This window comes from Hippoglossus stenolepis, chromosome 3, assembly GCF_022539355.2.
Source record: "Hippoglossus stenolepis isolate QCI-W04-F060 chromosome 3, HSTE1.2, whole genome shotgun sequence".
Classification (NCBI taxonomy): Eukaryota; Metazoa; Chordata; class Actinopteri; order Pleuronectiformes; family Pleuronectidae; genus Hippoglossus; species Hippoglossus stenolepis.
The window spans coordinates 10,104,272-10,118,505 of NC_061485.1; the positions used below are offsets into that span (position 1 = coordinate 10,104,272).

At 42.3% G+C, this 14,234-nt stretch overlaps 2 protein-coding genes across 4 annotated transcripts; one reads left to right on the top strand and one right to left on the bottom strand.

Moving 5' to 3' along the window:
* The first annotated feature begins 284 nt into the window (after positions 1-284).
* Positions 285-5,802, top strand: aurka (aurora kinase A). 3 transcript variants are annotated; one of them, XM_035153250.2, is made up of 9 exons: positions 285-631; positions 1,587-1,652; positions 1,978-2,314; positions 2,396-2,444; positions 2,547-2,738; positions 3,349-3,487; positions 3,739-3,887; positions 4,107-4,281; positions 4,650-5,802. In XM_035153250.2, the coding sequence occupies exons 2-9, from the start codon at positions 1,590-1,592 to the stop codon at positions 4,830-4,832; spliced, it is 1,287 nt and encodes a 428-aa protein (XP_035009141.1). In that variant the 5' UTR covers positions 285-631; positions 1,587-1,589; the 3' UTR covers positions 4,833-5,802. The 3 variants fall into 3 exon arrangements, with proteins under 3 accessions (XP_035009141.1, XP_035009143.1, XP_035009142.1); XM_035153252.2 differs by having other exon boundaries at positions 2,396-2,438; XM_035153251.2 differs by having other exon boundaries at positions 285-627.
* A 1,440-nt stretch (positions 5,803-7,242) lies between these two features.
* Positions 7,243-11,974, bottom strand: slc32a1 (solute carrier family 32 member 1). The gene is made up of 2 exons (XM_035150286.2): positions 10,976-11,974; positions 7,243-9,822 (listed from the first exon to the last, which is right to left on the bottom strand). The coding sequence occupies exons 1-2, from the start codon at positions 11,366-11,368 to the stop codon at positions 8,635-8,637; spliced, it is 1,581 nt and encodes a 526-aa protein (XP_035006177.1). The 5' UTR covers positions 11,369-11,974; the 3' UTR covers positions 7,243-8,634.
* Between the last annotated feature and the right edge of the window lie 2,260 nt (positions 11,975-14,234).

A 14,234-nucleotide genomic window follows, 5' to 3' on the forward strand; every position in this document is an offset into this window, starting at 1 on the left:
CCATCTATCCATCCCTGTATCTATCTATCTATCTATCTATCTATCTATCTATCTGTCTATCTGTCTGTCTGTCTGTCTGTCTGTCTGTCTGTCTGTAAGTATGTCTATCTATCGATCTATCTATCTCTTTATCTATCTATCTATCTGTCTAACTGCCGCCATCTATTGGTTTGGAGGATTTCCTGTAACGTCACGATCCTCCCGTCGGTACTATCTTTCGCCGGCCAATAGGAGGGCGTTCGGAGCATTCCCTCAGCCAATCAGAGCTCGCGGTTTATTTAAAGGCTCTAAACAGAGGGACGTTTGAAATCAAAAAGGGCTGAGTTGGGTGAAGTGTGAGGAAGTCCGCTGTCCTTTCTGCGTCCGTACGCGTCTTAATATTTATATAAACCGACTTTAAAACCTGTATTTACACATTTGTAGCTGTTAGCCTGAGCTCTGTGGCAGCGGGGCAGTCAACGTTACCGTGTAGCTCTTTATGTTCGTAGCCGCTTTCTTCCAACGGACCGACGTAGCTGCTAGCTAGCTGGAGGAAAGCTCCCTGCGTGAGGGCTGCTTTCAGCTCGGCTAAACGCTGGTCACATCTCCCGGACGCTGGTTTCCATCGGTCACTGTGCAATAACACACGTAGGTAAGTCCTGTTATCTCATTTACTATTCTGTGCTGTGCTGGTTCGGTGTGGTTTTTAAGCTAACGTTAGCTCTGAGCTAGCGTTAGACATGGCAGCCATGGAAGAAAGGTGGCTAACGCTTATTGTCACGACCGTAGTTTCAAGGGTTTTCATCTCGTTTCTTTTTCTATATTTTAACTAAGCAAAAATAACCATCAATTAACACTTATGTGACTACTTAACATTACTTGCACTATTACCCGTATAACTTATTCCAATTGTATCATTATCTAATATTATTCCGCATGCATACCTTAATGTGAAGTCCCACCCATTGTTTTATATATACCTTCATATCTTTCAATATTCATACATTATTGTATACTATTGTGAATTTATACTCCAATATATGTATGTTTTATAGTTTTATTATATACAATATACTGTGTTTTAGTTTACTATAATATATATATATATATATATATATATATATATATATATATATATATATATATATATATATATAGTATGTTTTACTCATATTGTCCTATCTGTGTATGTATATAGATATGTATGCGTCTATCTCAACATCTCCTTTATACAAATGCTCAAATACAGTTTTAACATGTTCATGCAATCATCCTATGCCACTGCACTCTATTCAGGTACATTTCTGTACAGACAATATTACTGTAGTGAAAGATGTATATTATGCACGTATTCTACTTTTTCTCTTGTCCACCTCATTTTGACTTGTATGCTGCTGTAAAAAGTGAATTTCCTTAAAGTCTTATCTAATAAGGACAATGCTGGTCTGTTTAAGCTTTGTTAACATAATTGAGCCAAAGGAAATTGAAGGGGATAAAATGTTTAAATAAATTGAGTATTAATCTAAGTGTCTCTTAGATCTTTATTATTTTTTTGTCTTGGCTTTACATCTACTGTAAATTAATATTCAACTCTACTCTTCCCCCAGAATATGGACGCCTCTGCAAGACTCAAGATGGCAAAAGACATGAAGCTTCAGAGGCCTGATGTCAAAGTAATGCAAAATGTTCACTTGATCCTCATTCTTAAGTGTTAAGTTTCTGCTGTCAGTGATTGGGGGTCACTTTTCCGACCTTTACGTGTGTATGTGTGTGTATAATGTATATACAACTTGTGTGTGTGCACACTCAGATATATATACCCACCGTTTTCCAGACATCTTTATATAACAGGGCAGAAGCTGAGAAATAATCTTGATCATCTTGAACTCCGATCACTCCTGCGAGGTGGTCTGGGATGCATTCGGCCACTTTCTTTTTGCTGTGTGAATGCAAATGTGTTAGTATTTGTCTAAGTAAGTATTGTCCTTTTGATTACAGTTGAGCAGCGAAGGACCAAAGCGGATTCCTGTGTCACAACACTCGCAGATTGCTGTCGTTACACCAATTCCGCAGCAGCGGGTCCTGGGTGTGTCAAATGGACCTCAGCGGATTCAGCGGCCTGTTAGTCATCAGAAACCTGTATCTCACGTCTCCGTCGCTGTCAAGTCCACAAAGCTCTCTGATCAGAATATGAACCCCAATACTAGGAATGTAAATCCTGCATCTCAGTCCAAATCTGGTCCCCAGCAAAACCAGCCAAAGACAAGTGTGGCCAAGATGAAGCAGGAGCTGGTCAAACCACCAGTAGAATCGGCAAAGCTGGAGAAGCCACAGAGTAAGCATAATGTAAAATTGGACATAATTCTGTGTGTTTCTCTTTTAGCTCATAAAATATATTTTTTCTTCTTTCTGTTAGACAAACTTGCCATGAAAGAATCTGGAGATGTCTCGTCATCAAAGTATGTGTGAGTTAATGTGTTTTTATTAATTTTTTTGGATACCAACTTTTATAAAATTACAAATTTTCCTGCTGTTGTGTGTAACTCTGCAAATTTCTGCTCACACAGGAAGCGATGGAGCCTGGAAAATTTTGACATTGGCCGTCCCTTAGGAAAGGGTAAATTTGGCAACGTCTACCTGGCAAGAGAGCGACAGAGTAAGTTCATCTTGGCCCTGAAGGTGCTCTTTAAGAAGCAGCTGGAGAAGGCCGGGGTGGAACACCAACTGAGGAGAGAAGTGGAGATCCAGTCTCACCTCAGGTAACGTGTTATTCAGATTGTTTGACTGAGGCCATCAACATTATTACATTTTAAAGCACTTTTGAATTTGATTGCTGCTGGCTGATTCTATTTCCTGGGTTATCATTAGGGTTACTGTGGTAGTCTGTTAACTGTGTCCCTATTTGGAAACATTTCAGATTTAAACAAATGCCAAAAGGGGGCCGCATAACATTGACAAGGCAATCTGCAGACAAATGCATTGATGCAGGGGGTAAAGTGTAATCTGTAAAATAACTTGTCTTCCAAGGCTATTTTAAAAACAGTCATTCCCCTAACCACACCTGACCACCAGCACAAGGTTCCAGGGTGGACATATTTCTCCATAACAGGCAAATTGCTGCAATGGGCCCTCTCGGCAGTTGACAATGTTTACCTCATAACAGAATGGTCTGACACTAAACTGAAATAATAGCTCATTGACCACTAGTTCTCCTCCATTTGGTGCTGTAGATGGGCCACATGGCACACTGCAGAATAGTCTGGATCCTCTATTAATCACCTTCTGAGGCATTAGCTGCTGGTTTGCTCTTTTGTTGTCTGGGTTTGATATTTCAAAACAATTTCTCAAAAAATCCTCTCCGTCCTGCAGGCACCCCAATATCTTGCGTCTCTATGGCTACTTCCATGACACTTCACGAGTGTATCTCATTCTGGAGTTTGCACCCAGAGGAGAACTATACGGTGAGCTGCAGCGCTGTGGAAAATTTCCTGAGGACAGAAGTGCCACGGTGAGTCTGCCAATTTAAGATGCTTTTGACCTTTGTCCTCAAATCACTATTTGAAATCACCAACTTAAATGTGTGTATATATTAAATTTACTGATAGTATGTAGTTTTTGGATGGTGAATGTAAACTCTATAGATGTGTTGATGTTTAGTGTCCTTTTCTTTAGTTTATGGAAAGTTACTAATAACAGGTTATCAAAGAAGGTGTGACGCACATTGTAATCACCATGTTTATTCCTTTTGTGTCGTTGTAGTACATCATGGAGCTGGCAGACGCCCTCAACTATTGCCACACCAAGAAGGTGATCCACAGGGACATCAAACCAGAGAACCTGTTACTGGGGGCTAATGGGGAGCTGAAGATTGCAGATTTTGGCTGGTCTGTTCATACACCCTCCTCCAGGTATTTTCATGCTTTTGGTTTTTAATCAAATATTCTATTGACAGAGATTTGAAATGAACTTGTTGGTTGACTTCACTGTTGGTGCCTCAGAAAGGAATTAGGCTTTTTTATTTTTTAACTTTTGAATTTTCTGTGATTAACATTTTGCCTGTGTAAATCAGATCTCACAAACTAATGATTAACTTGGCTTGCTTTATCATTCGCTCCTTCCTTGTTCAGGAGGTCCACTCTGTGTGGAACACTGGACTACTTGCCTCCAGAGATGATTGAGGGAAAAACTCACGATGAAAAGGTGGACCTGTGGAGCCTGGGTGTCCTCTGCTACGAGTTCCTGGTTGGAAAACCCCCCTTTGAAACAAAAAGCCACGATGATACCTACCGCAAGATATCAAGAGTAAGTAAGGCTGAGATGGCCAGACAGCTGACCCACATTGTTTTAGCAGCTTTTATATACAGCACCAAACAAGAATTTGGTGTAAATGGAATTATAAACGTCTTAGTTACATTAAGTTAGTGTAAGAGATTATCATATCTACTCTACAACTTTGTTTGTTCTGAAGTTATGTTTCTGTTTTGTTCATTGTGTTTAGAACATGTCCTCAGTATTATTAAAGATAAATTCAATGTAGACAGACAGGACTCACAATAGCAGCACTGCAGCAACAATGCTAACCAGCAGTTGAGTTAACTAGCCGTCACACACTGGTAAAGTAAGCATGTATGCCGACGGCTAAAACCCACTTTTCTGTCTTTATCTTACAGGTGGAGTACACATACCCTGCACATTTCAATATCAGTGATGGTGCCAAACACCTGGTGGCCCAGCTGTTGAAGCACAACCCCTTGCACAGGCTGCCCATCCGGGGCGTCCTGACCCACCCCTGGGTCGTTGAATGCTCGACCAAGAAGCCCACAACTCTGAACAACGAAGAGCCCAGCCAATGAGCCTCTTTGTGTTGTCGGTTACTGGCTGGTGCGGAGCATGAACGCCACTGTGCAGCTGATTCGAAGAATCTGCTTGTCCTCCCACTACTTGACTTTCAAATCACTTCATGTTTTTGTCAGCAGAGCTTTTGAGCCACCTGGTTTTACCTTCTTCTCCTTCTGAGGTTCCTTGTCTTACTAATGGCACCTGTTGCCTGTAAATATTTCACTGTTTTTGTACAATTATGAAAGTTTTATTTTGTTCCATCAACACACATCCACCCTCACAAGGTGAAAACGTGACCAGCATCACTGTCACAAACTGGTTATAAATAATAATTCATCGAATTGTATTTTGAAATTAAGCAGTATATATATTTATGTATCCATACAAAGTGCATGTTGTAGCGGTAACTACCAAAGAGGCAGTTTTGCGCTGATCTCGCTGGACTGTTTTGTCAGAACCGCACATGGTTCAGTCATCAATCTTTATGGATGTGTTGCTGTAATCAGATTAAATCCATAGGCTGGCTTTGCTCTGATGCATGAACACTGAGGTCTTGCATCACAGTGTAAAGATACTGAGCGCTGATGGGTCTAAATGTTAACATGTTGCAGTGACTGGTATCATTCCATCACAAGATGGTCTCTAGTTTGTTTTGTTTGTTTTCAACAATGTTGTGAAGCTGAAGTCAGGATGATGCAGTGATTTCACAGACAGGTTCAAATGGAGCTGCCTTTATCAAGCCTCTCGGTGCATAGCAGCCAGCAGAGGGCGCCAGGATACTACAGTTTGAGAACAAGTATGTTGCATATTATAGGGAGAATTAATGCCACTGTCACTGTTAATAATCTATGAAAGCACAGTGAGTTCCTGCTTAAATAAAATGTTTTAATTAAATTAGCATTTTATCGGTTTGTTTCACAGTATTAATGTCGCTGGTAAATGTTATGGACAGTATTCCTGCTTCAATAAAATGTTGAAATGTAATTTATTGATTTCTGTTTTGTAGGCTGATTTGCCAAAGTTGCCTTGAATTTAATTAGTAGTATGGGAATGAAGGATTATATGATTAATATGTCCCATACTATAATAATAATGAGGCGGCATTTATTTGCTTAACTTCAAGTGAACGTTAAGATGTCTGTCAAAAACGAGGAACCTTTGCAAATGGGATCAGGTTCTACAAATAATTGGTAGAAATCTGTCCGTGTCATCAGTGAGTGAGTATTGTGTTAAATCAGAAACATCGTCTTACCAGAGGCACAAAGTAAAACTACTTGTGTAATGTGAGAAGGCCCGGTCATGAGACTTTTATGTAAATATGAATTTTGTGAAACAAGCACACAGTCATTGAGCATTCAGCTCGTCCCTCACAACCCAGCAGATGTCCTCACGAGGTAAAAACGCTTGTATATTGAATATTTTGTTCAGATTTGAATGAAAATACTCTACAGTGACTTGCATTGTACATTGTGCAGCTTTGGTCAGTTGTGATGCCTCTCTGTTTGAAGCAATTCCTCTCCTGTCCAGTAGGTGGCCCCCCAGGCATAATATTTCGTCAAACTGCTTTGAAGGAGATTAATGTAAGAACACCATTTTATGAATGGTTTATTTACAACAGAAGTCATGTTTTTAGTCTAATATTCGATCCAGATGTATTCGTTTATGCCAATACATTATATAGTGGGTTGTCTATTAATGCTTGATTGAAAATGACTGAAGAGTGATGCATCCCCTCAGTAAAATGGCTGCAGGCTTTCAGATGTAGTTTATTTTGCACAATAGAAAATCTAAATTGTGTTGTGTATATATATATAATTCTACATATGCTGGCTTATATATAGCTTCTTTTTTTTTATTTATCAAGGTGATCTGCTTGTGCATCTCATCTCTTATTCCCTCGATCACATTAAAAATACCTCATCATATTCTCCATTTCCGGCAGTTTCCCTGCATTTGATCTGTTCCTTGGACTCCATTACGGTTTAAAGCTTGATCGCCCTATGCACCAGGTGACAGCTCTGTGCTTCAGCAGCTGGAGATGAGGCCTGACGGGGAGTAAACGCTGTGTCCAGATGTTGTCTGAGCAGAAAATCAACACGGTGAATGAACAGGTCGACCATAAGGCCTGATGCAGGCCTGCAGCACAACATCTGGCGAGGGGATCTTTTCATTTTTGAGTCTGCAGGAATGTCTGAAACGCATGCTTAGAATTTCTCTACACACAAAACGTGAGAATGCGCAGAGTAAAGGTCTGAAGGATATAGTGGGAATTGCATTAGGATTATGATTTGACAGAAATGGAATAGATCTGTGTCGACCCCACTCGCAAACAAGCGAGGCACGTGAGCTACATATGTTTTTCTAAGCCCCCTGCAGGGGCCTCTATCGTTTTCTTAACAAATGAACATGAATGCGACTATTTTCTCCAACATTTTCTATATTTTATTATAGAGAAAAAAAAATACATGTTCTGACCGTTTTTTCGTTTTACATAAAACCACACACATTTTTACAATATAATTTCACTTATTTCTTTATTCTTTAATATTAATATCACGATATATGATAACGACTTTGAGATATACATTCCATCTTTTTGAAACCACAATAACACACTACACATACGGTTTTATAACATTTCCACAGGACCCATTGGATTGCACAGAATGAAAAATGTGTGTATGCACATTTTCCTCTTTAATATCTCTTTTTTTTGTTAGATTTTCATACACCGAATTGTTGAGACAGAAGTCTTTCAAATTAAATTCAGAAACAGGCCATATGTATTTTTTTTTAAAGACAATTAATTTAATTTTTGGAATTGAGTGTGCAGGACTTTAATTTGGGGTCCCCATTAGCTGAAGTGTGGGCCAGGATGTGGGGGCTTGGGTGTGTGAAGGTGTTGTAGCTATAAAAAGAATAATTTCCGATTTAAAGGCCAATTAATAAATGAAATATTCTGGGACAGAATCGAAATTTAGAGGCTTCTTTCAAAATGTCCACTTCCCAGTTTCATTTTGTGTTTCTGAAATATCATACATTCAATGCATAGTTTGTATAGCTGCTGTGTACTATCTGATATTCTGCATTTCCAGTGTTAATGTCTTTGTTCAAACTGCTGGGGGGAGGTCCAATTTCCTCATTTATGAGCGAAACTTCATTATTTGTATTTTAAAATTCTCTATACGCATTCTTGTGTTTTCTGCTGCTGGTTATTGCCATTTTTGTTATTTTTCCACCTTGCTTTTCTGGACTTGAACCGCACTCGTGCCCGTGATAATCACATTACTTTAATTACCTTGAAGAAAGTGGCGTTTTTCTATTTTATTTTGTTGAAATGAGCTTATCTTAAATCACATTGAACCGTCATTGAAGGTCCGTCTATCACAAGCATTACATGAGGTGAAGTCTCGTGCTGGGAAGCACCACAAGAGCGACGAAGAGACGAACTGCCCTTTTTGCCATTTTGTTTAAGGTCAATATTGTAAACGTTCACTCCACTGGAAAATATGTATATTCTCGTTCGCATATTTATACAACATGTATTGTCCATATAGTGTGTTGTGGATGCATTGGATGTCCTTACTGCCACCGGTTCTGTGTGTGTGTGTGTGTGTGTGTGTGTGTGTGTGTATGAGAGTGTGTGTGCGCATTTTTTCTGATTTGATGCAAGACTTTATGAGTGCGCGCTTTTTACGCATGGATTAAGCAGAGGGGCTGCGTTTGCGGGGAAGTCGTGTGTTTTATTATCAACATTATTTCTTATTTTTTCACTAAATGGGGTTTTGCGGTTAACATCTAGCTCCAGCGATGCGTCTACTCCTCTACTCCGTCGCTGTAAGCCTCTATGAGCCCCTCCATCGAGTGGATGAAACCAGATATGCTGCATATACCTCCTATTACAAAAATGGCGACGTCGAAGAAGACCTGGTGCCACAGCAGCTTTCTCCATAAAAGCTTGAGGTGGAAGAGGCTGGGAAGCAGAAAGCACAGGCCCGCGCCCGTCAGGCTGCCGGTGAGGCCCATGAGGAGGGCGAAGTGCGGCACATAGATGGCCATGAGCAAGGTGAACACAACAAGGATACAGCGGAGAGAGAGTCCCCAGGATTTGAGGCGTCCATCGCCCCCGTAACAATCTGGGAAGACCGCGCGTCCCCCGTCCTGGAAAAACGATTTCTCCAGCACCTCCACAGCTGCGAAAAACGGCAACGGATACGACAGCAAAGCTTTGGACACGAGGAACAGGTTGACGACAGCGCGGATGGTTGAGGGCAGGTTGTCTGTGATGACCTCCTTGGTATCGTCGGCCCAGGTCAGGTAGGCCACCAGGGCGAACAGGCCCTTGAGGATGCAGGCAGCGATGTGAGTCCAGTTCATCATGCAGGTGAACTCGCTGGGCTTATTCATGTTCCCCTCCAGAGACGGCAGGAAGATCTGCGACGTGTAGCTGAACACGATAATCCCAATGGAGATGGGGAACTTCTTGACATCGATGTAGAACTTGACCTTGTCCCAGGCCCAGTCCCTGGCTCGGGAGAGGCAGTAGGCTATCACCAGGACGTTGATGATAAAGTGGGCTATCGTGCACAGCAAGCTGAACTTGGAGACGGCTTTCAGGTTCTTGAGGAAGGCGCAGGGGAGCAGGGCGACGGTGGCTATGATGGCCCACGACTTCTGGGATATTGGCATGTTGGGGAAGCTGTTGTACATGAGATTGCCGCTGACCACCACGTACAGGATGCAAGTCATCACCAGCTCTATGATCTGGGCTACATTCACGACATGGCCTCCTAAAGTCGGGAATCTGGGCGCGCAGCAGGCGTTGGCAATGTCCACATAGGAGTCCCTCACACGGACGAGCTGCCCGTCTTCGTCCTCCTCGTACAGGCAGGCAATGAGGATTTTCCCCGTGTAACAGCACACTACGGCGGCGAAAATAATGAGAAAGAGTCCAAGGTATCCTCCGTGCAGGATGGCGTAGGGCAATCCAAGAACAAACATCCCCTGGAAACATTGGCAAGGAAGGAAGACACATTGTGAATTGGTTAAATTATCTGGGTGTAATCAATAATCAATCAATAACGTTGTTGTGAACATATAAGACGTGTTAATTATTCTTTAATCGGAATGAACCAGGTCATGTGTGAATACGGGCTTTGGCTCTGGTCTGCCTGACTCTTGAATGGATGTCTCTCCCGTTTTCATATTGTGGGTTTTCCACTTTGCTTTGAGCGCATCCGCCCGCCTCTGACGTCAGCACGAGCTAGAGGAGACACACTCTGACGTCACGGTGACTGCCGTGACCGCCGCCGTGATGAAGCATGAAAAGGATTGCGCCTCTGGGTTTTTTTTTTGTCGCATTGCCTGCAGACCCTTACTCTGGTGTGAGTCCTCGCACCTTAAGTGATGACCGCAAAGTCGCCTTGCGCGCACACAAACCTTCTCGCGTAATTGTAGCTTGGATACAGAAATGGATCTTTTCAGCTTCTTATATCTATCTGCAAATTCTTGCCGAGAAAATATGAAACTAGTTGCACTCTAAGATATGAGAGATAAACATTTATCTCCACATATTTTTTGTTTTTGGTCTGTATTTTGGGTTTAATGCTAAAGGCACCTAAATGAAAGAAATATAAAGAACATGCTTTGGCTTTTTTGTGCATGATAAAATCTTTTTCCTTATCAGTTTATTGAATCAGGTGAGGAGTAATCAGGGATCGGTGACATTGGACATCACTATACAGACAAAGAATGTGGTGTGTGTGTGTGTGTTGAAGGAGGGAGGGGGGCGTGTGGCACCTCTTTTTTCAGCGCATAGTTCTGTCTAAGCTGTTCTAAAATCTCTGCATATTTCCCCATGAAAATTCATCAAAATACAAGTTTGACACCAATAATTAGTTTGGTGTTCAACATAAACTATATCTACCAAACCAAAAAGTCTGCGTATTTTACCAGACATAATTAATTTACCATTATCAGACACAGTAACTTGATGAAGTTGCTTTAAGGGGACAGAGCCTGGAGATTTTTAGTTTCGTACATTTGTATGCTGTCGCAGGAGCGCTGTATATAGGTGAAATTTCACCGCTGCTCCGGGGGCGAGTCAGTCAATTAGAACCGGAGCCGCCCGTCTATTCTCCACGAAGTGCGTCTTTACCTGGATTGCATTCGTGACGTTCCAGCCCGCCTCCCAAGCGGTGATTTTTGGTTTGACTTCGGTCAACTCGTTCGACGGACCCCCGTCCTTTGAGGATGAGCGAGATGGACCGGTGCCGTCCCTCTGGTAGTGGCTGTCCCCCGCCGCCGCGCCCCCGTCTCCACTCGGCTCGCCCCCCATCTCATCAGACGGCATAACGTCCATCTGCATGCCATGCCGGTGGTCGTAGTCCAGGTCGTCGCAGGCGGCGAAGCCCACTGCCTCCTCGTTGGTGGCGGCCTGGAAGCCCATCCTGGCGAACATGCCGCTCACCTTCGCCTGGGATTTGTTGGACACAGCCGTGGCTGCGTTTGACAGTTTATTGGAAAGCTTACCTCTGATTAATGTCGCCATTTTTGTGCTCTTCTCTCGACTCGTAACTATCTGCTGCTTAATTGGTGCTTCTTTTTTTTTGTTCTCCTTCAGTCGGTAAAAAATTGAGGCTACTTCAAGTTGCTGCTCTTGATTCTCTACATTAGATAAAGCCACGAGAAAAAAAGAGTTGAGCTTCAAGACACCGGTGGTTTTCAGTTGCTATCTCCTCTCCTGGTTCAGTGTGCGCCTGCTGCTGCTGCTCCTGATTATCCCCAGGTTCATGTCACCTTCAGACGACGCCGCTCCGTCTTTGCATCCTGGCACCGCGCTCTGATACTCGACGCGTAGCGCACCTTTTTTTTTCAGTCTCTGAGGCAGCTCAGCGGTGTGCGCAAACGCTTTACGCACGACCAAGGGCAAGCCACCGGGCTCCGTTTGGCCTGTAATATCGTTTTCTTTTGGGGTTTAAGGTGGCACGCAGCCTTTCCTGGAGTCGGTTGTAGGTTTTCAGGTGCCTTTACTGATGCCAATGCGGTACCGTGGAGCCCAGGGGGGGATAGGAGGAGGAGACACGTGTCCTCACCAGCCTGCCAATGCAACGCACGTCTCCAGCCCTCCCAGTGCCCCACCAGGAGAAAACGGGAGAGATTTGCTGCATTTCTAGGGGAGGCGCTTGTGTACCCCCACCACCACCCCTCCAAACCCATAATCTATAATACCTCATCCGGACATCCAATGACATTCCGGGGGCCTGAAATCTTGCATAACTTTACGCGTATAAAAGGAGGCTGGAATTCGCCGTTAATCCAAACTCTCTGGACCAGATTTTATTACAATCAAACTTGGTTTCGTTTTTGTTTTTAAATCAAATATTGCGCTATTTCCATTTCTTTTTAAGGAGAAGAGGACGCGGAGCATCAGAATATGAACCCATGTGGTTTCTGGGATTAAAACGTGTTGAGTTTGTTGGTGATGAAGCGAAAAAAATCGTAAATCTTTGCTAAATTATGGTAAGAAACAGAGCTGGAGACCGAATTTTTTTTTTCATTTATTTTTGCGAAATGTGGCCTTTTGTTATTTCTTAAAATTGGAAACGTAAATTTTGATCAACTTTTTATCGCTGGCTGGGTTTTCAGGCTGAAGACTTCATTCAGGGTGCTCACTCCTTCCCTCTTTCTTTCCTTCATTCATCCATCCATCCATTCAGTGACTGTGTCTGTGAAGATTATGTGGCGGCCTGAGCCATGGCGGTGTTTACTTTGAGAAAAATGTAGTCTATAGACTGAGATTTATTATTATAAATAATCATAGAATAATAATAATACGTGTAAACTCGTGTGAAATAACATTGGGATTTGATCTGGAAGGAAAATGCGTAATATATAATTTAATTCTCTGGAAAAATAAACTACTCTTATCAAGTTTATCTCATCATTTTTACATTTTATTTTTGTTGACTCAATTAAAGAAAATCACAATAGGCTTTATTTGCATTGAAATATTTGTCTTTCATGGAGAGATTTTCAGTAAGCGAGGCCCAAAGTGCTGTAAACAGTTTGTTGACACTGTCTTGTCAGTAGCACTTTGTGTCCGCCATGTTTCCCTGTTTCCTCAGGCTGTTGGATCAGAGTTCATCACCATGATGCAAAGCCACGGCCTCGCTCTCTACACTCCCACAGTCTACTGTAACACGGTCTGCTGCTGCTGCTGCTGTACACACAGACTATTTACTTTGCAATCGAGATGTATAAATAAATCGCCATTAAAAGCTTTCACATGATTTATTCAATAGAACAGGCTGCGTGATAGAAGCAGTAATAATAATAAGAGTAAACTGGTGATTATCTGACAACAAAGCACGAACAAAAGTCTGTGATGGCTTTATACTCGGCCTCCTCTGGAGAACCTGTGCCAGTGATTTAAATAAAGATAAAATCACCAAAAAACCACAAATGCCCCTGCATCATCTGATTTATATTTTGTATATATTATTTTTGAATTCCTGGCATTGAAAAGCCAATTGATTAACTCTTTTGTTGCCAATTAAGATGCACAAGAGTTCAAGCAGAAAAGAAAGAAATCATTTATTTCCCTAAGTATTTTTTAAATAGAAAAGCAGCTCTGTGATGCAGTGGTTTCAGGTTCGGAAGGAGCGAACAGGCCGCGCTGCAGGTACAACACAACCTTACAGCCTTCAGGCCTCTTTGTTAGATCTCAAGCCCGATTTAAACCCAACACGTCTGAACAATAAAACACGAGGCAAACAAATCTATCACTCTGACGCGTCTTCCCTTTATAATGTTTGGTTGTGGGAACGAAAATGGCTGCTTTGCCTCTTCCCCGAGTGAAAGAGTTAATGACTGAGGCTGTTATCAACGGGCTGCAGCCTTCCTCCCTCCTCCTCCTCCTCCTCCTCCTCCTCCTCCTCTCATCTGTCTGATGGAGTGAGCTCCAGGATGAAAAGAGCAGCCGTGACACCAGCAGCCAGCAGGTTACACAGGCTGCACACCTTTTCACGACCTATACAAATAATAATAATAATACAAATAAATTATTTTCTTTGTCATTATTGTGTTGGCATCCAGACTGACTTGACTGTAAGAATCAGGCCTACTGTGATCATATGATGAAGCTCAACCATGCACGCGCATGTGATCTCGTGCACAAGTACCCCCACATCCCATAAGTCCTCGTAAAAGGCCTCTTCTCATCGTCTCGGCCTATTATTATTATTATTGGGAAAATGTGTCTTAAACCGATGGAATCCACGCACCAAAGTGACAATAGAACACTCCAGCTCTTCTTATTCTCGCACTCACTGCTTCTTAATTGATTATTCATTTTGCACTTCGCATCACAAGCCTCATGTGCACGAGACGTCTCTGGTGATGTGTGGGAGGTGCGT